This window comes from Nicotiana tabacum, chromosome 11, assembly GCF_000715075.1.
Source record: "Nicotiana tabacum cultivar K326 chromosome 11, ASM71507v2, whole genome shotgun sequence".
NCBI classification, from domain to species: domain Eukaryota; kingdom Viridiplantae; phylum Streptophyta; class Magnoliopsida; order Solanales; family Solanaceae; genus Nicotiana; species Nicotiana tabacum.
Genome location: NC_134090.1, coordinates 178,333,686 through 178,357,123, shown reverse-complemented (window position 1 = coordinate 178,357,123; position 23,438 = coordinate 178,333,686). Strand labels below are relative to the sequence as shown.

The following is a 23,438-nucleotide window of genomic DNA, read 5'->3' as shown; positions in this document are numbered from 1 at the left end:
TTGTCATCTAAAATCCCTCATTTGGCCATGTAAAGATACAATGGCCAACTGCCAATAAGGCTGGATGTTAACCTGAATAAATAGTCATACTACAAAAATAAAAAGAAAGAAAAATACTGAAAATAGTCCTTAGCTTGTGAAATTTTTTGCTTTTAGAAATCGATAAAAGAGCAAGGGTCACGACCATAATACATGTATGGAATGGGAAAGCAAATAGAAAGTATGGAATGGGAGAAAGTTAAAAACTAACAAAGGATTACATCGGCATTATAGACAATAGTTATACTGTTAGGAGAAAGAATATTATTTTTTATGCTCTTTTTTATCAATGCTTCAAAAAAAATACTGTTGTTATTTAATACATATGTTTGACATCTCTTATAAATTGACTAATATTTTAAAGGAGTAATACAAGCCACAATGTCAATACTAAACATAACTCACCAGATCTATGTAGTACCTGCAGTTAGATCTTGCAGGGATACCTTGAAGTCTTCGTTGAATGAAATGCCTCACTGTCGATTAGTCCGAAGTACCGACTTTATCTTATTCAAATATGTTTAAAAAAAAGCTATGAAAAAAGGAAAAATATAGTGGTAATATCTCACTAAACATGCTAATTCATCATTTTCAAAGCACTTAAGAGAGATATAGATTGCATCTATTCTTTCGTCAATACACGACGGTGTATGCTTACATACAGTAAACAATAAGTAGCACAGAGAAGACTAAGACTAGCAATAAATCAGGAAAAATTATTGATACTAAAACCTTGCACGAAAAGAAGTCTTAATATAGATAAACTCAACAAAGCTATCCCCCAAAAGTCCTCTACTTAGATAAACGTTATCATTCACACACTGACAGCTTAGCAAAAATAAAAGTGACTTAGTATCCATCATTGTCTCTAGCTTGACCATAGCCGCCACCAAATCCACCACCGGAACCGCCAAAACCTCCGCTTCGAGGAGCTCTCTCTTGGGCAATACTAACACGAATATTCCTTCCCTGGAGTTCCTGCAAGGACATAATGTATGATCAGTGCCATGACGAATAAAGTAAAGCAGTTAACGGAAACAACAATATATAGCCACGACTGATAAAGTAAACATGACTTGCGCCAACAGGACCAAGTCTTCTGATATTTCCCTAATGAAATTTACCTGACCATCCATTGCCTTAATAGCCTCATTGGCACATTCATCATCTGAGAAGTTCACAAATCCAAATCCCCTTGATCTGCCAGAATCTCTGTCAACAATTACCCTTGCTGGACCAAAAAAAAAACACAGTTCCTGAGTATTCAAACACTAGCGTAAACTGAGCAGCAAGCTAAGAGTAACAGTTCAGAGGAACCAAAACTACAATTGCAACTCCAAACTTAACAATCCTACCCCATCTCAACCAAGAAAGAGAGGTAATAACTTGCCTGACAGAACAAATTCACAATAAACCATAGTACTGCAAAGCTCCCTGCCCAATCACTAGGTAAGCTACAACTTAAAACTAAAGATTAACAAATCTGAACTGCTCAATTTACCCCAAAAAAAAATGTAAAACCCCCTGTTCAAGAGCTGCTGAAAGCCCATCAAAATTTCCATCAGTATGGTCTTTATTGAGAACTTAAACCCATAAACTTATACAGAAAAACCACACTACAATGAGTATAAACGGACACACAGGGCATGATCTACAGATCCTTCATAAACTACAATGATACCACATTATTATGTGAGCTTACTTTTCACTATGTTTATTCAAACGATGTCCGCAGAGATAAGAAAATTATTGAAAATCAAGCAGCGGACATCTGCCCCTGGAGCTTACCATCAACAACATCACCAAAGGTAGCAAAGGCATCTCTCAGAGACTGATCATCAGTTCCCCATGAAAGACCTACAAAATATATGGATGAATAAGCAAATACATACATGTTGCACAAAATTATCAGCTGGTAACTACAACCAGTAAGAATTTTAAAAGACTATTCGAAACATACCACCAACGAAAAGCTTCGTCGACATGCACCGGACGGCATCAAGCATTGACGGCATTGGTGATGTTGCACTTACTGCATTTCCAGAAATGCTCTGCCTCAAAAGACCACCGAGTTTGTTGTAGAAAGCCATTTGTGCAGATAAATTGACAAATCTACACGTACAATTGAAGTCGAGACATCAATAACCAGCTATTGGAGTATCATAAAATGAAAACCCAGGAACACACAATCACTTAAAAAATGTCAAATAAGATATCAAGAAATCATGTGTTCAGATTGTGTGAATTTATCAAGTCAGTTGATTTAAAGAGCATAACAATCATAAAAAGTAAGAAAAAAATAGAACCATGAACGATAATTAAGCAATTGGAACAGAGTTATATTATAGGCACTAATTGCGGAAACTTGACTTTTTCTAGTTCCTGCTATGCAGCAACAGTGAATCCTTAGAAAACCAAACCCCAAAATGTGTGATGTTTATTCCCCACATATCTGGCCTAATGTCCAGGGGCGGATGTAGCTTACAAGCTACAAGTTTAACCGGATTCAGTATTTTTTTCCTTTGTTTTTTCAAATAACATTGATATATATGTGAGAATCATTAAACTCTAACAAATAATATATATTGAACCCATAATTTTAAACGTAAAATAAGTTTGGTCTTAAGTTTTTATATAAGCTTAACCTATCAAGTTTAATTCTTGGATCCACCTCCGCTAACATATTAATTCAAAGAAGTCACTGAATGAAGAAGCAGATGTGTGATGTTATATTCCCCGCATATCTGGCCTAATGTATTAATTCAAAGAATACACAAAATCCAAAGGAAATGCTGATTTTGTACAGTACATATTTTATTTTAGTAATATGACACTTCTCAAAGGAGAATAGTACAAAACAACACGAGATTGGTAAACAACGAGGTGATCTTATTCATATTGTAAGTGGGCATATGAGATCATTTCCTCAAAATTTCAAAGAAAATGCTTTTATTCTAATTTACAAATTAAAAAACTAGCACCACAACATCCATTAGTCTTGCGCAAAAAAAATATGAAAGAAATCACAGCAAATAAACACTAATATCAGGAGCGGAGCTAGCCCTGCGGTCAAACCCGGTAGCTTTGTCCAACCCTATATTTGTTTTAAGAAATCCATTGAGTATATTATAAATAACTAATTTAGAACTCAATAGCTTAAACGAACTAGAACATAAGCTTCAAATCCTGTTACACCTATAACTAATACTGACCTAGCATACAATATGCAAAGAAATTACACCAATCATAATTAGGATCAGAACAAAGCAGCAGCAGCACCAACACCAACACCAACACCAACACCAACACCAACAACAACAACAACAACAACACCAACACCAACACCAACAACACCAACACCAACACCAACAACACCAACACCAACACCAACACCAACACCAACACCAACACCAACACCAACACCAACACCAACACCACCAACAACAACAACAACAACAAAGCGTATCACAAAAACTCGGCTAACTAATACTGACCTAGCATACAATATGCAAAGAAATTACACCAATCATAATTAGGATAAGAACAAAGCAGCAGCAGCACCAACACCACCACCCCCACCACCAACAACAACAACAACAACAAAGGGCAGAGAGGCTGTTTCCAGGAGAAACTCGGCTAGGATCAGAACAAAGCGTTAAAGAGAAAGCATTCATAATTATTAAAAGTAAGAGCCTCACAAAAACTGTATCACAAGACCAGACAACTAGAAATGTTAGATCAAAAAGCTAATTATAACAAAAAATTGAATAATGAAACGGGGAAAAAAGGATTTGGATCCAGTTTAAAAGAGATATACCTGAGGAAAGAGAGTTTTTGAGGGTTTAAGGAGAGAGAGAAACAAATGAGGAGCGGCTAGGGTTTAAGCCACTTCTCAATGCAGATACAGAAAAGGATATAAAGGCGGTGATCGTTGAGGAAAAATATCTTTGGCCTTTTTATAGCCTCATGACTGCTTCGAGGTGTTGTACGTTTTGCGAAACCATAGTCTCATTTGGGTCATATTTGATGGCAAAATACATAAGTTGTCAGCTGACATATGGCCCAAATTCCCCTTACATATTTTTTGTGGATGATAATAATATTATACACGTAATCTTTCTAAAGTGTATCTAGTACACATTATTTTTTTTGATCAGCTTTTCAAAATATGTTTAATATCACGCACCAATAATATTGTGACACGTGTCAAAACAGAAAGAAAATACACTAAAATACCTAATTTACACCATAATTAAAATTTCTTCTTTAAAAAAAGAAAAAGTAAATAAAAATGATCCCCCTTTCCCGCTTTTAGTAATTCCTCCCCCCCGGCCCCAACCCACTTAATCATCTTCTCCACAATCTTTCCACCATTAACGCTATAGTTAGTAGCACCGTGTCCCATTTCTCAATATTGTCAATGGAGCTTGATTCTTAGAGATGAATAAGAGCTAAAGATGCTCATCTTGTTCTACAAAAAAAAATTTATTTTTATTAAAATCACCATTGTCATAACAGTACCTCTATCGCCATTAATTTTTAGAGCAAAATCCACAAACACTATAAACCCCCTTTTCAAACCCATTCAATTAAAAAAAAATGAAGTCAAAGAAAGAATCAACAGATCTGAAAATAAATTATAAAAAAAATATAGAGAAACTAGTCATTGATTTCATTAGCAGATCTGAAAGGATTAAATCTTGGAGGAGATGACTAATAATTTAGAACTTGGATCTAGCTCTACAATTATTGTTGTGTTTTAGAGTTTAATCTATGGAGAAGACAAAGTGGGTGGCCAGGGGAAGAGGAAAACGTGTGGGGTGGTAGGGTGTGGAAAATGGACCAAATTATCTAGAGATGAAATAGTTAAAAATAGAAAAAGAAGAATTGACTCAAAAAAAGTTTAAAAGTAAAAAAGGCTGGACATATGGCATTTAAGTAATGATTAAGACCCAAAAGTTTTACATTCACCCGCCTCTTTTACGTGTAAAATGCGCGCGCGCCATCTGTCAAATGTGGTGTGTACTAGATACACTTTAGAAATGTTGTGTGTGTAATATTATTATCGTCCACAGAAAGTGTGTAAGGGGGATTGGGTCATAGATCAGGTGGCAACTTATGTATTTTGCCTATTTTGATTGTTATAGAGAGCATGTATTTTAACATAGCATGAAAATCGATTCCAAAAAAAAATTGACTTTTATAATACATGGTCGTTATATAGCGATGATGTTATATAAAAGTTTGACTGTATTTGTATTAGAAAGTTATAGAATATTTCTAAATATTTAATTATGAACTCAGTCACTAAGACGAGCTATGAAAGTGACGAATTCAAAGCTCGTAAATTACAAATCCTAGCTCCGGTTCTGCCTCCATTAAACTTTTTTTATGACGTGCTGAAGCCGTTTCGATTATTTTATTATCGATTTACTACTTCAAATTAGCATATATACCATGTAATTCTATTTATTAAAATTTGGACATATGAGAATAAATTACCTAATGTGTTATTTACGAAATTGAACTTGAAATCTCATGTTTTTTGGGTTAATTTCACTGATGGTCACTCAACTATGTTTCAATTTTAATAAAGTCACTTAACTATTTTTTGTCACTTAAAAGTAACTAAACTTTCACATTGTCACTTAAAAGTCATTTTGGCTCAAACCTCTACCATAAATATGACATGGCATAAAATTTAATGAGAAAAATCCAAAAATAAATATCACATAAGCTTAAATGGATCGTACCCACTTTAGATCCATTTCTTCCTTAATATGATTTGACTCATAACCCAAATAATCATATAGTCTTAGGGTACGCGCTTTGCGTGTATACCTATATCAATGAATATAAAAAATTTTAAAAATACGTAAATATTATGAAATAATGTATTTTAGTTATTGAACAAATATTAAAGAAAATAATGTAAGTTCCTAAAATAATCAATGTTAATCTTACTAAGCTAGCTCAATAAAACAAAAAAATCCTACTCCACATAAATTTTTATATGCCCTTATTATGATTTATGAGGCGTGAAATATCTTATAAAAATTATTGTTATTCTTATTACCAATTTTTTTTTGGCAAGGGAGATAAACTTTTATTTAATACTCCTTTATTACCAAATACTATAAGCAAATAACACAAAAAATATTTTTACCACCATTATTCAAAGATAACAAAACAAATTGAAGAATTTGAAATTTTTGGTATTTTAAAAATTTGTGAGTGATGAGGTAGAACTCCTCATAGAAAAATATTAATAAATAACAATAAATATTTTAAGTAACTAATACCGAATTACAACAATATATAATAATATATTAAAAAATATAGAAAATTATTATTTATTTGAATGAATATAAAAAGAAAGAAAAATGGTAACGACACTTCTTTTGAATACCTTTTGTCTTATGTTATGTCCTTAATGCTTCAACTTAGCATGTTTAGCAATTTAATTTTAATACTATATCATAACGGATTTTGCTCTATTTTCTTATTTCTTTCACGGCCGATGCTTTTCTAGTGAAAATAAATTTATGTACCTTAAAAGTTTTATCAACTTGACAAGTAGTTTTACTTACATAATGATTTTGAAAAATATTGAGCTGGTTTTTTATTTTTTTGGTAATTTATTTATTCAAAGACTTAATTATTTGTTGATATTTCATGCTTTTAAGATAATATAGAAGTTGCGAATAGTTTTCGAATTTTTTCTTACTCGAACAATATATTATTCTCTTTGTTAATTTGTATAATATTTATTAATTAGAATATATATTTAATTAGGTACCAAACCTCTTACTTTTAATATTACATCTCGTTAGAACTATAAGTTCCCTAATAAGAAGAATGGATGGGTCTTCTCTCTAAAACACTAACTTTTCTCATCCCCTCATTAATTCTTCTCCTCGTTTCTGTCCAAATTCAATTCCCAATCCCCAATCTAGAATCGATTCATATACCTCCCAAACCACCGAACGGTTTGAATTCCCAAAAAATACAAACATTTCAGGAGCTGGATGAACAAATCAGTACTTAAACATCTGTTCCCACACCCCCTCCTTCTTTCAAACCCAAACTCCTGGAACAAAGAGACCATATAGTTATAAACACTGACTTCTCAAAACATTTCCCATCCTTCTATGTTGTTCAAGATCAGGAGATGTCCACTCATGCCTCAAAAGATGGAAGAGAAGTTAGTCCAATTATGGTTCATATTTCACCGGAGGATAGAGTGAGAATCTATGAACCTTGAAAATTTTCTCTCATCATTAAACTCCCAGGCAAAATAACCATTCACCATATCCTCAAATGTAAAGTTCAAGATCTTTAGAAATTACAAGAAAACTTCCCACTTATAGACTTAGGAAATGATTACTTTATGTCAAGCTACAAAATGAAGACAGTATGATCTCGATCCTTCGAAATGGACCATACTTTATATTTGGCTACTTCCTCTCTATCCAAAGATGGCAACCGAATTTTGTAGCAACGGAGGCCATCCAAGCATACTCAGCGGTATGAGTGAGATTACCTCAACTTCCCATGGAATTCTACGATGGCCAACTTCTACAAAAAAATAGGTAGTGTCATAGGAAGACTCCTTAAGGTGGATGCATGCACTTCATCCTCCTTGTGAAGAAGATACGCTAGGCTCTGTATAGAGCTACCTTTGAGAGTTCTAGTTTTAAAATTCATCTACATTGGCACCCATAAACAGTCTATTCTCTACAAGGCTGATCATTTCCTATGCAAAAACTGTGGTACATTAGGACACCTAACTAAAAACTGCTACGTAAAATTAGACATTAAGGAAGTTTCTAAGGTTACCCAACCCCAGAACCCTCAATCCAGTGACAATACCCCAGATACACTCAATGATTGACACACAGTCTCTTTTTCAAGGAACAAAAAGAAGCAGGATCAAAAGAAAGGCAAGGGAGTCGCCACCACAAATCAAGATCCTAATATTGAGGTAAAATTATTCGATGCTGCCACAGGTAAGTATTTAATCACCAAAAAATTATGATATATTGCTAAAAACTCTGTAGTTAGCTCTGCAAATTACATGTCGAATATTACTAATGACCTTCAAATCTTTGAAACCAAGGATCATAAAAAATCTTTTACTAATAAAAATTGTTTCTCTAGCCTTGGATCAGAAAACCATCAAATGGTTTTAGACAATACCACCGAACAAATTAACCTTAGCTCTACGAACCCGGTTTGCATGAACCCAAACCATGCTGCTAAACCAATGTATGTATCTGAAACTTCACTAAAGGACAAAAATGGTACCCCTATACCTAACAAAACTAATAACTACAATAATTCTTTATCAACTGACACAAGGCTGCTTAATACTAGCAATAACGAGCCTATCAACTCTATTCAACAAATCAAAGATCATATTAGTCTAGACAATCAGCATGCTCAACTACTAATGGTCGACACCTCTACTATCAACTCTTATTTGTCTTACACTTGGGAACACATGCCCAAACAAATCCATGCAAAATCCCCTATTAAACCTAGCACGCTAAGTGATTCAGATTGCATGCAAATTGAAACAATCATCCCTTGCTCTCACGCACCGAGCCCCTTAAATCCCACCTATAACTCCCACCATAATGCCCAGAATCACCATCAACCCAAGGAGGAGGTAAAGGCTTATACAAATCCTAAAAAACCATCGTCCACCAACTATGAACAATCCCCCCCCCTTCCCTCCTCAGTTTCAAAACCTTCTTCTCTTCTGTGCACAACCTCCCCTCCCACAAGATCATCACCCAATATCTTGGTTGGAACTAGGGTTAATGGGGAGGGCAATGTCACTCCAACTCAACCTAAATGGCCAACAAAGCATAATCCTAATCCAAAACCCCAGTTTCTTGCCCAACTAGTAGCCGAGGGGCTACACCTAGAAATGAACAACTACATAAACCAAATTTGGCCCAACAACATAATGCAACCCCTTGCCCCAGGCATGCACAACAATCTTCTCCAAAATATGCATGCCCAGTGGAATCTCCCACTCCCCTTCAATCAGAACCCCTACCTCCATCAGAATATGGGACTAGACCTTCCTTTTTTCCCCCACCCCCCAAGAGCTAACTGCCCTTAATCCAGTCCTGATTGTTTAGGACCCCATGGTTCTCAACCAACAACGTCAAATGCCCATGAATGTGGGGAATATGGAGCAGGAACCTCAACTACCTCCCATTCCCCAAGAGATAGGAAATCAGACGGGGGAAGAGATGGTAGATTAGGTAGATCTAATAGGAGAATCGATGGTGGAATCATCAAACCTAGACGAAGTCAAGGTCTTTCTTTTCGAGGAGATGCGAGAGAAGAGTCTTATTCTAGCTTGCCCAAATTCACTCTTCAAATGTACAATGGACATTCGTCCACTCCAAGATCCCAATGTGGGAAAGAATGCAATGATCCCAGTGCCAAGCCTGAGAAGGAATCTAGTACTCCAGACAGGAAACCTAGTGAATGGTCACCAACAACCCCAACCTCTCCCCATGAATCGTGCTAAGACTATCATCATATGGAACATTAGTGGAGGTAACAATGAAGATTTCAAAATGAACTTCCGCGAGCTGATCAATACTCACCATCCATGCATGGTCACCCTTCTTGAAACCAGAATGACCTCTCATAGTAGTCTCATGCATGAATTTGGCTTCTCTGACATGATCGAGGTGCCCTTTGAGGGTCAATCAAGAGGGCTAGTTGTGTTATGGGACACAACTATGGTTAATGTGCATAACGTTGTTAGAAGGAACAATGAAATTCATGCTCTAATTGAGGTACTTCCAATTTGTCACTCTTGGCTTTATTTGTCTATATATGCTAGTACTAATATTAATAATAGAAACTTAATATGGGATAATATATGTGACATCTTTGATCACTACAAAGGCCCTTGGCTTTGGGGGGGACTTCAATGATGTATTACATGCTAATTAAAAATGGGGTGGTAATCCAATCAATAGGAATCATGCCTATAAAATTTGGAATAGGATTAATTACTATAATCTTATAGACCTGGGCTTTAAAGGGCCTAAATATACTTGGTCCAAACCTTTTCCCCAAAGCTAGTATTGTCCACCTCCCAAAAACTCACTCTAATCATAACCCCATCAAACTAGAATTACTCCTTAAGTATAATTATAACCTATCGCGACCTTTTAGGTTAGAAACCTTTTGGACGGGCCACCCAGAGTTTGCTTCAATAGTAAAAAAATAGCTGGGACAACAAAACTTTTACTAAGGCTGCTATTTCCTTTAAAAGATTCCATAACTAATTGGAATAAAATCACCTTTGGTAACCTTCCTAGGACGAAGAAAAAATTATTAGCCAGGATTAATGGTATCCAAAATTCTAAAGCGTATGGTCATAGTGAATTCTTGTCCAATTTAGAGGCTAACCTCAAAGTTGAGTTTAACAATTGTCTCCGGATGGAAGAAGACTACTGGAAACTCAGAGCTAGAATCAATTGGCTTAACGAAGGTAATTGTAACTTCAAATTCTTTCATATAAGTGGCACAAACAAAAGAGGGATTAATAGAATTGTTTCTTTTAAGGACCATGAGGGGAATTGGATAGATGACCCGTCAAAAATTATGGGTCATACTACCTCCTATTTCCAAGATATCTTTATGACAAATCATACATCTTCCAACTGGAAGGAAATAAAAAATGATATGGCTAGTCACAATCCAATGGATTTATCTTCATTAGATAGCCCCTTGAACATCAATGAAATTAGAGCAACCATTTTTTCCTTTAAGCCTAATAAATCACCTGGTCCGGATGGTTTACATCCGTTCTTCTTCCAAAAATACTGGCATGTGATCAACAAATCAGTGGTAACTCTCTATCATGCAGCTTTGAATCAGGTTCACTGCCAGTGGGTTTAAATGACACATATTTGTGCCTCATTCCAAAGTTTCCCAATGCCAACCATCTAAAAAACTTACGCCCCATATGTCTTTGTAATACCATATACAAAGGAATCACTAAAATCATAGCCAATAGACTTAAGCCTTTTCTAGCCAAAATTATTAGTCCCTACCAATCGAGCTTCCTTAAAGGTAGAAGAGCTAGTGATAATGCTATTGCTATTCAAGAGCTTATTTTAAGAATGAATAAATATAAAAGCTCCAAATCAAATATTATCCTAAAGATAGACCTTGAAAAGGCTTTTGACCCGCTTAGAATGGTCATTTATTTATAGAACTCTTTGTCACTTCAAATTTTTCCCTAAGATCCTAAAGCTCATAATGACTTGTGTGTGACCAGTAAAATATTTGTTCTAGTACATGTTAACACTAGCCCATACTTCACTCCTAGTAGGGGCATAAGACAGGATGATCCACTGTCCCCGTATATCTTTATACTATGTATGAATATGTTCTCTACTCAAATTTCCTATATGGTAGACATCAATCTTTGGTCCCCATTAAAACTTGGGAGGGACAAATACCCTATTTCTCACATATTCTATGCAGATGACCTAACTTTAATATGTAATATGGATAGGTGTTCTCCTACAACCATTCTCTTATGTCTTACACACTTTTGCTCCTTATCAAGACAAAAAATAAATTACCTAAAATCAAAAATAGTAGTGTTTAGATTCTGTCCAACTCCTACATCAATTTATCTATCCAACCTATTTGACATCAAAACTAGTAGGTCTTTTGGTAAGTATTTGGGTTTCCCAATAACTAATTCCAAGCCTAAATCATCAGATTAACAATTTATTCTGCATAACTTAAGTAACAGACTAGCTCTTTGGAAATCAAATTTCTTTAATATGGCAGGTAGAGCAACCCTAGCAAAATCAGTGTTAAATAGCTTGCCAAACCATATTATGCAATATAATATGTTGCCCTCTAACATTCTCAAGTATGTTGATAAGATTCAAAGGAATTTTTTATGGGGTACTACTAAGTGTAAAACGAAACTTCACCTTATTAATTGGAAAACTGTTTGCTCTCCAAAAGACCATGGAGGTTTAGGTATTCAAGCAGCTAAGGATAAAAATTTGGTTAATTTAACCAACCTAGCTTGGAGGCTAATCCATCAGCACAATTCACCTTGGAAATTGACCTTATCTTCCTTATATAGCCACATCCCGAATTAAGAACTGCTCATTCATTTGGAAAAGTATTGTCAAAGGTTGGGAGGTATGTCACAAGGGCATAAACTGGATTCCCAATACCAATTCTAACATAGGAGTTTGGGACTCAAATTGGATTCCCCACTTCTCTAAAGATCATTCCTAATAGGTCCCCTTACTAAAGAATCTATAAACCTCATAATACGGGATATTTGGGCTAATAACACATGGGACTTTGGAAAGATACCCTTCACCCTCCCCGACTCCTTAAAAAATAGCATTCTCTCAATCTATCCAAAGATGTAACCTAGGGACACAACCTCCTGGACCTTGACTAATGACGGTAAATTCACTTCATGAAATTGCTATTACCTTGTAATCCCTACCAGCCCTCCTTTGGCAAACTTTGACTGGATCTGGGCACTCTAGTGCCCAAACAAGATTAATTTTTTTCTTTGGAAATGTCTCCATAATAAACTTCCAACTCGTGCCTACCTCGATTATATAGGGATCAATATTGACCCAACGTGCCCTATGTGCAAAACCAGCACAGAAAATATGGAACATATTTTTACTAAATGCCCATTGTCAATGAAGTTTGTATTAGTTTAGAGTTTTACAATAGTTCCAATGCTCGCTCGAACCATTGGTTAACTTTCCTACGAGACCTTCAACCACCAAAACTCTCCAAGATGCTTAAATGGCCTAACCTTTTCCCCTTTGTTGTTTGGAACATTTGGCTAAATCGCAATAATAATAATATGAACAACACTTCTCTGAAATTATCCATTTAAAGCTCAGTCAAACTGGTGAGTGAATATAAATTGCTTACCAAAACAAATCATACGTTTATTAAGAAACATGCCATAAAGATCATATGGCACAAGCCACTAACAGGTCAGCTGAAGCTCAATATAGATGGAGCTTTCAATAGAGACCTAAACCTAGTAGGTGTGGGAGGCTGTTTCAGGGACAATCATGGTCATTGGATTCTGGGATATCAACACCATTGTCCCGCCTTAACTCCACTTCAAGGGGAACTGGAAGCTCTAAAAGAAGGGTTATAAATAACTTTATCTCATGGTTTCAATTATCTGGTAATAGAAACGGACTCTACGGAGGTAATCAAATCACTAAACAACGACAACGAATCTAACTTTATGATTGTCAACTACTGCAGGTGGCTAATGCACCAGCTGAGGGAGTCGAAAATAATCCATAACTACAGAGATGGTAACCAAGTGGAGCATGGACTGGCTAAGGAGGCACTGCAAAAGTCCTCTGATCATCAACTACTAATTAGCCCCTAGTTATATCTTAAATAAGCTAGATGCAGATAGGTTTGACCATGTTTATCTAGTTAAGAAACTTTCTACTGTTGTTTTGTGTAATCATGCCGGCTTGGCAATATGAGTGTTCTCAGTACTACTATTACTGAGAACGATGTAATGATATATGTGACTTAGCTATATATAAGTACTTATCTTTGCTTGTCAAAAAAAAAAAAGAATGGATGTGAAACATATTTCTAATAAAATTGCCATCAGGATTTACAAGGAAAAGAAAACTAATATTACTCCTACTTCTCCTAAATAACTTATGCTTTAAAGTCTTTAATATTCAGACTTCTTACATAATTCAAATAAAGAAAGTTTTAATAAGTAAAAGTTTAGATGATTTTAAATTCCTAAATATGAGAAAAATAACTAAATTACGAATTGTCTAAAAAGGGTAGCCCGGTGCACTACGATTTATTTAATGTAAAGTTTATAATAAGAGACCCGAATATCAAAGTTGACTGTCACGACCCAAAATCCCAACCCGGTCGTGATGGCGCCTCTCGTGAGGACAAGGCCAGCCAATCGACAAAACAGTACATCTCTTTATAATTACTTAACAGGAATAAGTCTAAATCATGGGCAATATAATCTTAAATGGGAAATAAACGTGATAGAACAAGGAAAACCATCCCAACTCAGCCCAAAATCGGGGTGTCACAAGTCATGAGCTACTACAAAGTTTACTAATATTTTACAAAGTCTGGAAGTATCATAAATAACAAAGATAAGGGAGAAAACGGGGCTGCAAACGTCAACAGCTACCTCGTTACTCCTAGTACCGCCTGGCATGGAAAGAATCAACGCTCAGGAGCGAACTCAGCTCTGCCTGTATCTGCACACATGGTGCAGGGAGTAATGTGAGTACTGCGACCCAGTGAGTAATAAAAATAAATAACGACTGAAAACATGAAATCTCATAAAGGCACAATATAGCGCTATCCCAAGCAGTAAAATCAGTTATACAATAAAACAGTGAGGATCAGATAATTCTTCTTTTAAAACAGTAAAGACAAATAATTTCCACAGTAAGGATAAATCAAAAGCTTGCCCCTCGGGCTCAATATGTAAACCTCAGTATAGTATCAGCCCCTCGGGCTCACTCCCAACTCACCAGCACACAACATCAGCCCCTCGGGCTCACTCCCAACTCACCAGCACACAACATCAGCCCCTCGGGCTCACTCCCAACTCACCACACACAAGCAACGGCCTCTCGGGCCCACTCCCAACTCACCTGGGTACCCTGCGCTCACTGGGGGTGTGTACAGACTCCGGAGGGGCTCCTACAGCCCAAGCGCAATATCAATAGGCCTGAAAGCCTTCACACATCACACACGAGGCCTGAAAGCCTCCTCATATAACACTCGAGGCTTGAAAGCCTCCTCACATCACTCAACATATCCTCACGTATGGCCCTCGGCCTCAATCAGTCCAGAAAATAATCATAAGCCTCTTGGGCATCAGTAAAATAATAGTGCTCAGCTCAACAGCATTATAAATATCATTAAATCTCGAGTTGAGTATAAATGTAGCCGAGTTCACAAAATAATATAATTCAATTGGACTGAGTTCAAATAATATTTCAATTCGTGAGGAAAATAGTGATGTAAATTCACAAAAGATTTCAGATAATTGGCACGAAGCCCAAATATGGCAATAAGCCCAATCATAGTGAAAAACAATAAATCTTTATCAATTACGCGGTAAAAATATCAACTGGGATGGACCAAGTCACAATCCCCAATAGTAAATGACCCCGCGCTCGTCATACAACGCGTGTCTCATCTCAACATAGCAGTATGTTGTGCAATCTGGGGTTTCAAACCCTCAGTGCATCATTTAAAATCATTACTCACCTCGAACCGGTGAAATCTATAGCTTGCGACGCCTTTGCCCCTCAAATCGGCCTCCACGCATGTCGAATCTAACCAAAATCAGAGTGAATACATCACAATATGCTAAGGGAACAATACCCAATCGAAATTACTCGAAAAACGCTAAAAATTACGAAGTTGGCAAAACCCGAGCCCCGGGCTCACTTCTCGAAAAATTACGAAAGTCACATCACCGGATTCCTCGTCTTGCCACGAGTCCGTACATATAAAATTTACCAAAATCGGAGTTCAAATGACCCCTCAAATCTTCAAAACTTATTTTCAAATCCCTAGGTCCAAAATCCCCAATTTACACCTCAAAAACATGTAATCTAATTGGATTATTCGATGATAATTCAATATTATGGAGTAGAAGTGACTTACCTCAAGATTTCTCATGATTTCTTGCTCAAAAATCGCCCCAAACCGTGTTATTTCGCAAGAAAATAGGTAAAAACAACGAGCAGAAATGCAGCAACTTTTAATAAGCAAATCTGGTCGCTAAAGGTGCTAATTTGGTCGCTAAAAGTGCCACACCAGACCTGATGCACCAACACTCTTTAATTTCACTAAAAAGGCTCTAACTCTTTCATACGAACTCGGAATTAGACGATTCTTGTTCCTACGAGTCACAAATAATAATACGAACACAACCCTTCAATTGAAACTCAATTCGGAGCTCATTTGCCCAGTGCGATATCCATTTCGCTCGTTAAACAATTACTTATGTTTCGTGTCAAAAACCCAATTGCGACTTGATGAAATTAGACCAAAATTTCCATATCAGTCCTATAATTCATTATCAAAATTCCAAAAGTCTCGGAATCAAATTTGGATCTCTAGAACTAAAAATAAACCTTTAGATCATTACATTTATGCTCAAAACGACAAAAATCTTTCAAAAACTCTTCCAAAATTTGTCCGAGCCTCATGGGAACCCAACAAAGTATACTAACAAGTCCCATAATATGACACAAACTTAGTTGTTTCTTCGAATCACCAAAAACAACGCAAAAATACTAAATTCACCTCGGATTCAAGCCTATGAACTTTGAAACTTCTAATTTTCACATCCGATGTCGAAACACGTCAAAACTAGTCCGAATGATCTCAAATTTTGCAGACAAGTCCAAAATGACATAACGAAGCTATAGCAACTCTCGGAATTCCATTTCGAGTCTCGGATCAAAATCTTACCTATCAACCGAAATTCGCCAAAATACTAACTTTGCCGATTCAAGCTTAATTCTACACGGTCATCACAAAAATATTCCGGACACACTCCTAAGTCCCAAATCACCTAACAAAGCTATCCGAACCATAAAATTTGCATTTCGAGTGCTCTAACACATAAGTCAATATCTGGTTGACTTTTCCAACTTAAGTTTCCTTAAAAGAGACTAAGTGTCTCAAACCTTACCAAAATCATCCAGGAATGACTTCAAATTTTGCACACAAGTCACATTCGACATTACGGACTTTCCCTAACTTTCGGAATCGCATTCCGACCCCGATATCAAAATTTCCACTTCCGGTCGAATTTTCTCAAAAACCTTCAAATTTCTATATTTAGCCAAACGACTCCAAAATGACCTACGGACCTCCGAATTCACTTTCGATCGTGCTCCCAAATCCAGAATCACCATACGAAGCTAATCCCAGTCTCAGAATTCCAAACGGACATCAATAACACTGAAATGCATTTTAAGCCAAACTGATGCAATTTCTTCTAATATGCTATCTTCCACAATAGGCGCCAAAACACTCCCGGATTATCCAAAACCCGATCCGGGCATACGCCCAAGTTCGAAATCATCATACGAACCTGATGGAACCTTCGGATCCCAATTCCGAGGCCGGTTACTCAAAATTCCAATCTTAGTTCATTTCTTCAATTTTAAGCTTTCAAAATGAGAATTTCAATTTAGATTTGACTCCAAACTTCCTGAATTTTAATTCTGACCATACACACAAGTCAATATACCTGAGATGAAACTGCTCATGGCCTCAAACTGTTAAATGACGCGTCGGAGCTCAAAACGACCGATCGGGTCGTTACAATCTCCCCCACTTAAACATACGTTCGTCCTCGAACGTGCTGAGAACTACACTGAAGCAGTCTGAAATCACTTGTTTAACACCTCATGCACCTTCCCGTGCTACCACCACTCAGTTGAGCACATTAGCTCGATAACTCTGTAGATATACTCCCTTATTCAAGCAAATAAGCCATTAGGTCCAATTCCAACATCCTGAATTTCCTACCAAGCCTGTTTCCATCATACGACCACCATATCAATCTACACACGATGTACCCAAACATGGTTGCATAACTTTGCTGAATTCACACTTTGCATCACTTTACTCATAGGACCACAATAACATTCTTTAAACATAATAGTCGAAATTCCCCAAATCTGATGCTCCCATTGCATCTCATGACCTACATAGGTCTTGATCTAGTTTTTACAACACCGATACGACTGAAGAGATGTGCCAAAATTCATAATCAACTATTGAATCAACAATTCATTGGATCTATACTCCTGAAAAGTTCCATTACCTTGTCTCAAACCAAAGAATGATCTTTGCTCTATAATATACTTCATATAATCAGTTTGCACTGACCCCAAATCTAGTAACCTCGTCTCACCCAGTACGAACTACTCAGGCAATAAGTCACCTCGGACATAATAAAAAATCCCACAAGATGCCACAATGTGCCAGTGGGTTATCAATTCGAACGCGATACAAAAGGAAGGCGAACTCTGGGAGGAACTACTCAACTCACACACTAACATGGACTTCCTCAGAAAACAGGGAAACAGAACACATAAAAGCAAATATGGGCATTGAACTGAACATCACATTGTTGCGGCGCGCAACCCGATCCAAACAACATACCCATGGCGGCGTGCTACCCGATCCAAATATAGAACTCACATAAGGATATACATGTCGAGCTAAATAGCTCACCACATCCAAATACCGAATATCGGTCATAAATACACTAAGGTGCATAATATCATTCCCAAGAAAACATATAGCTTTATAGGCTACAACTCAAGCACAACTAAGGTGCGATACATGATCTAAGTCTCAAGAGCCATCCTGCTCATATAACATCACTGCTAAGTGAAACCTCAACACATAAGGAATTTACCAAGCTGTCTCATAACTCATACATCGCAATATATCTTTACATGAATTATCTGACCACGAAATAAGACCGCGACTATCCTTCCATAAAGAGCGCATTGCTGAAATAAACACAGACGTAAGTCTCACTTCCACATTTAAATCTATCCCCGACCTCAAGTCGATCCTGATCGTGCCAAGCTAGGCCAATAATATTTCACAGGTCTATAACCCAATAAGCAGAGTGCCCTCCAGGCATAAATTCTCAAATGGATGATATTACCAAAATCCTCATACTTGGTTTAAATTTATAATTAATCAAGTGACTATATGTCACACTTATACAATCTTCCTGTGGGATAAGTTCCCACCATCTTCCGAAATAATTAATGGGTTCGCACATTCAAACTACCGGCTGCACGAACGCTGACATTCAAACTATCATGAATCCCTAACCAGGATGCAAAGACTTTCTCACAAAACACCGGGCTCAGGTGATACTGACATCAATACCCATCTTACTCAAAACACTGGAACTCCTTTCCTGCTCATCCGAGCTTGTGACATCACAGTCATTGACCAAACTACGACCTTCCAAAATCATACACAAGATTAGAACCTCACATCTATATTCATAATAAGCCCGAACCAGCTGTAATAACCGATACCTGCAACCTCAGGTGCAATTACATGATAGACCACATAACTTAAACGCTTGTAGTGATAACTTCTAATCACAGTAGTTGCACACAACACCCGGATACCGATAGAAAAACTCTTATCAACTAAAGTGTCATCTCAACACTTTTACATACTGCCAATGCTAACTAAATCACGCGGTAAGCCATAACCATTTTCCATATCAACCATTCATGAAGCCACTTCTCCTTTGGCAAATGCTACATCAAATTTCTGAGCTGAAGCTCGATATTATCCTTCCAACATGCTGAAATCAAATCCGTTCGTATTCATTAATGATCCCACTGATCTCTTCTAATCCAACACCTTATTTTGGTGATATGACACATCAAGAAGATATGTTTCGCGCACCGGTAGAAGATATCTGGCTCGATCTATGGTAAAAACCATCAAGAAAACTTTGAAATCTGCTCACACATACCCAAGTTATCAAAACGGAATTTCTCTGGCTTGACCAGGCCATGTAGGTCACCAACCCAAAAATATTGCCATAAAACATCTGTAAAGCATCACAATATACGGTATATGAATCTGAAGCTGATGGCAAAACCAACACTAGAGTTGTGGTCAAAGCTGTCTTGAGCTTCTGAAAGCTCTTCTCACATTCGTCCGACCATACAAAGGGGGCACCCTTCTGAGTCAACTTGGTCAAGGGCGATGCAATGGATGAAAAATCCCTCACAACTAGGATAGAATCAATACTAGGAGTCTCAACTCCAACATCTAGAACAAACACTAGATATGACAGACAACCCTTCCCAACTATACGCTGGGCTTTCAAGAAAGAAATTACTCTGCTAGGAACATAATCAGTCATACCACGCCACTCGATCCGCGGTACACCCGACATAGCCAAAGTAACTAGCTTAGCATGACAATCTAGAATAACATGACACAGAAATAACCAATCCATGCCCAATATAACATCAAAGTCCACCATGCTCAATAGCAATAGATCAATTCGGGTCTCCAGACCCTCAATAATCACAACACATGACCGGTACACATGGTCCACAACAACAGTATCGCCATCGGGGTAGATACATGAATAGGTAAAGAAGGAAACTCTCGGGGCGTACCCAAATAATGAGCAAAATATGAGGACACATAAGAATAAGTGGAACAGGGATCGAATAATACAGAGGCATCTCTGTGGCAGACTGGACAATTCCTGTAATGATATCATTTGAAGTAATAGCATAAAAAGAACAGGCCCGTCCACCGCCAGATCGACCTTAATCACCGTAAGCAATAACCGACTCACCAACACGCCTCAAATTGGAACCAATATAGCACAAAATCGTGCAATCAACTTATTTAATAGAAAACTCTCCAACTTGGCTCAAAGACATAGATCAAAACGCACTCAATAAATCATAACGCACATACTCTATTATTGTCGTAATACCATAGTGAGATTGAACTCACTCCTTCATAAGCTTGTGGAAACACAAATCATCTAGAATTTTAACTCTTCTGCAATTCTTGCATTCACTCACATAACAGTTAAACCCACTCTCTAGGCGACCAAACTTAGATTTCAACGCATATTCTTTACTTGTAAATGAGATCTTCTAATAGACAGTATAAGAATCGCACCACCTTAGAACACTCCGCAGGAGATAACCCACATGTTTCACTTCTAATTAATATTTTTGTATACCTTCCACCGTCATTCACATTACACAATCACTTAGTCTTCCTGAGTCTAAACTCATACCGTAACATGAAATTTACTTCACTCCAAACAGGAGACATGAAAAGATTCTTCATGCGCCCATAACACGGGGCTACACGTCAGATCACAATGAAAATCAAACACTTAATAGTTTATCTATTATCCTGATGCCCTTCCTCGTCACCTCCAAGTCATATAGATATATCTCGCAGTACTAACATACTCCTCACGTGGCTATCCAACCATCATTCCCACTAATAGGGACAATACCGGACATATAATTTCAAAACTCTTGCTCGCACAATCAACAGTTCGGTGCTCAAACCATAGGCAAGGATGCAGCCTCAAGTCCTCCAGACTGGCCTAACATCAAACTCATAGCGATTACGTCTCGCCCTTTGTCCGGGGAATTACAAGCCATCAAGGCACATCTAATACTGAGCGATCGTTCGCGCATACGAATATGTGGAAGGAACTATAAAAGTTACTTTTTCAAGCTGAATCAAGGAGGCACGATTAAGAATTCAAGAATATGAAGTTTTTCCTAAAGGTTCTGTAGCCTCTCGAGGATAAATACAGACGTCTCCGTACCGATCAGCGAAACTCTACTAAACCTGCTCATGACTCGCGAGACCTAGTAACCTAGGCTCTCATACCAACTTGTCACGACCCAAAATCCCAACCCGGTCGTGATGGCACCTCTCGTAAGGACAAAGCCAGCCAATCAACAAAACAGTACATCTCTTTATAATTACTTAGCAGGAATAAGTCTAAATCATGGACAATATAATCTTAAATGCGAAATAAATGTGATAGAACAAGGAAAACCATCCCAACTCAGCCCAAAATCGGGGTGTTACAAGTTATGAGCTACTACAGAGCTTACTAATATTTTACAAAGTCTGAAATTATCATAAATAACAAAGATAAGGGAGAAAACGGGGCTGCGGACGTCAACAGCTACCTCGTTACTCCTAGACACCGCCTGGCCTGGAAAGAATCAGCGCTCAGGAGCGAACTCAGCTCTGCCTGTATCTTCACACATGGTGCAGGGAGTAATGTGAGTACTCAGACCCAGTGAGTAATAAAAATAAATAATGACTGAAAACATGAAATCTCATAACGGCACAATATAACGCTATCCCAAGCAGTAAAATCAGTTATACAGTAAAACAATGAGGATCAGATAATTCTTCTTTTAAAACAGTAAAGACAAATAATTTCCACAGTAAGGATAAATCAAAAGCTTGCCCCTCGGGCTCAATATGTAAACCTCAGTATAGTATCAGCCCCTCGGGCTCACTCCCAACTCACCAGCACACAACATCAGCCCCTCGGGCTCACTCCCAACTCACCAGCACACAACATCAGCCCCTCGGGCTCACTCCCAACTCACCACACACAAGCAACGGCCTCTCGGGCCCACTCCCAACTCACCTGGGTACCCTGCGCTCACTGGGGGTGTGTACAGACTCCGGAGGGGCTCCTACAGCCCAAGCGCAATATCAATAGGCCTGAAAGCCTTCACACATCACACACGAGGCCTGAAAGCCTCCTCATATAACACTCGAGGCCTGAAAGCCTCCTCACATCACTCAACATATCCTCACGTATGGCCCTCGACCTCAATCAGTCCAGAAAATAATCATAAGCCTCTTGGGCATCAGTAAAACAATAGTGCTCAGCTCAACAACATTATAAATATCATTAAATCTCGAGTTGAGTATAAATGTAGCCGAGTTCACAAAATAATATAATTCAATTGGACTGAGTTCAAATAATATTTCAATTCGTGAGGAAAATAGTGATGTAAATTCACAAAAGATTTCAGATAATTGGCACGAAGCCCAAATATGGCAATAAGCCCAATCATAGTGAAAAACAATAAATCTTTATCAATTACGCGGTAAAAATATCAACTAGGATGGACCAAGTCACAATCCCCAATAGTAAATGACTCCGCGCTCGTCATACAACGCGTGTCTCATCTCAACATAGCAGTATGTTGTGAGCACGTGATTTTTTCCTCACGAAAATTACTCCAAAACAAAATTAAAAAAAATAATAATAAAACAATTTTTTGCTTAGTGTGCAATTTTTAGAATTTGAGTGGCGTTTATTAAATATTTGTGTTATGTCCGTAAATGTCTACTTTGTTTGTTAAAATGAAAAATAAAATAAAAACACATGTTGCATGCATAATTAGGATTTAATTATGCATTTAAGAGTTAATTAAAATAAAATCACAAAAAAACATGCATTTATTCTATTTTAAATGTTTCACAGTGTGATTAATGTTTTGTCTATGTGTTAATAGTTGTTAAAAGTAATTAATATTTTTGTAAGAGTAATTTTGTTTTTATAATTTTAATTAGGATTTTAATAATTAAAGAATAAAATTGGAAATTGAAAAGAGTTGATTAAAATGTAAAAAAAACGGACTGGGCGATTTATTTGACAAAAAATTTAGGCCCAAAACAATACATTTTACCCAGCCCAAGTTAGTCAACCCGAAGACCATCAAACG

General features: G+C 37.2%; 1 protein-coding gene across 1 annotated transcript; it reads right to left on the bottom strand.

Moving 5' to 3' along the window:
* Window positions 1-627: 627 nt before the first annotated feature.
* LOC107813566 (glycine-rich RNA-binding protein 2, mitochondrial) lies at window positions 628-3,991 on the bottom strand. Its single transcript, XM_016638849.2, has 5 exons — window positions 3,857-3,991; window positions 2,000-2,151; window positions 1,828-1,896; window positions 1,164-1,270; window positions 628-1,017 (listed from the first exon to the last, which is right to left on the bottom strand). Exons 2-5 carry the CDS (start codon window positions 2,127-2,129, stop codon window positions 889-891), a joined length of 435 nt encoding a protein of 144 aa, XP_016494335.1. The 5' UTR covers window positions 2,130-2,151; window positions 3,857-3,991; the 3' UTR covers window positions 628-888.
* Window positions 3,992-23,438: the final 19,447 nt, after the last annotated feature.

What these genes read in the sequence shown, in the direction of transcription:
- LOC107813566 (XM_016638849.2), bottom strand. Translation starts at nt 2,129, where the DNA reads ATGGCTTTCTACAACAAACTCGGTGGTCTTTTGAGGCAGAGCATTTCT. An exon ending in GACGAAGCTTTTCGTTGGTG is followed by an intron (nt 1,897 to 1,999) that starts GTATGTTTCGAA and finishes TATATTTTGTAG; the next exon opens with GTCTTTCATGGGGAACTGAT. An exon ending in CTTTGGTGATGTTGTTGATG is followed by an intron (nt 1,271 to 1,827) that starts GTAAGCTCCAGG and finishes TTTTTGGTCCAG; the next exon opens with CAAGGGTAATTGTTGACAGA.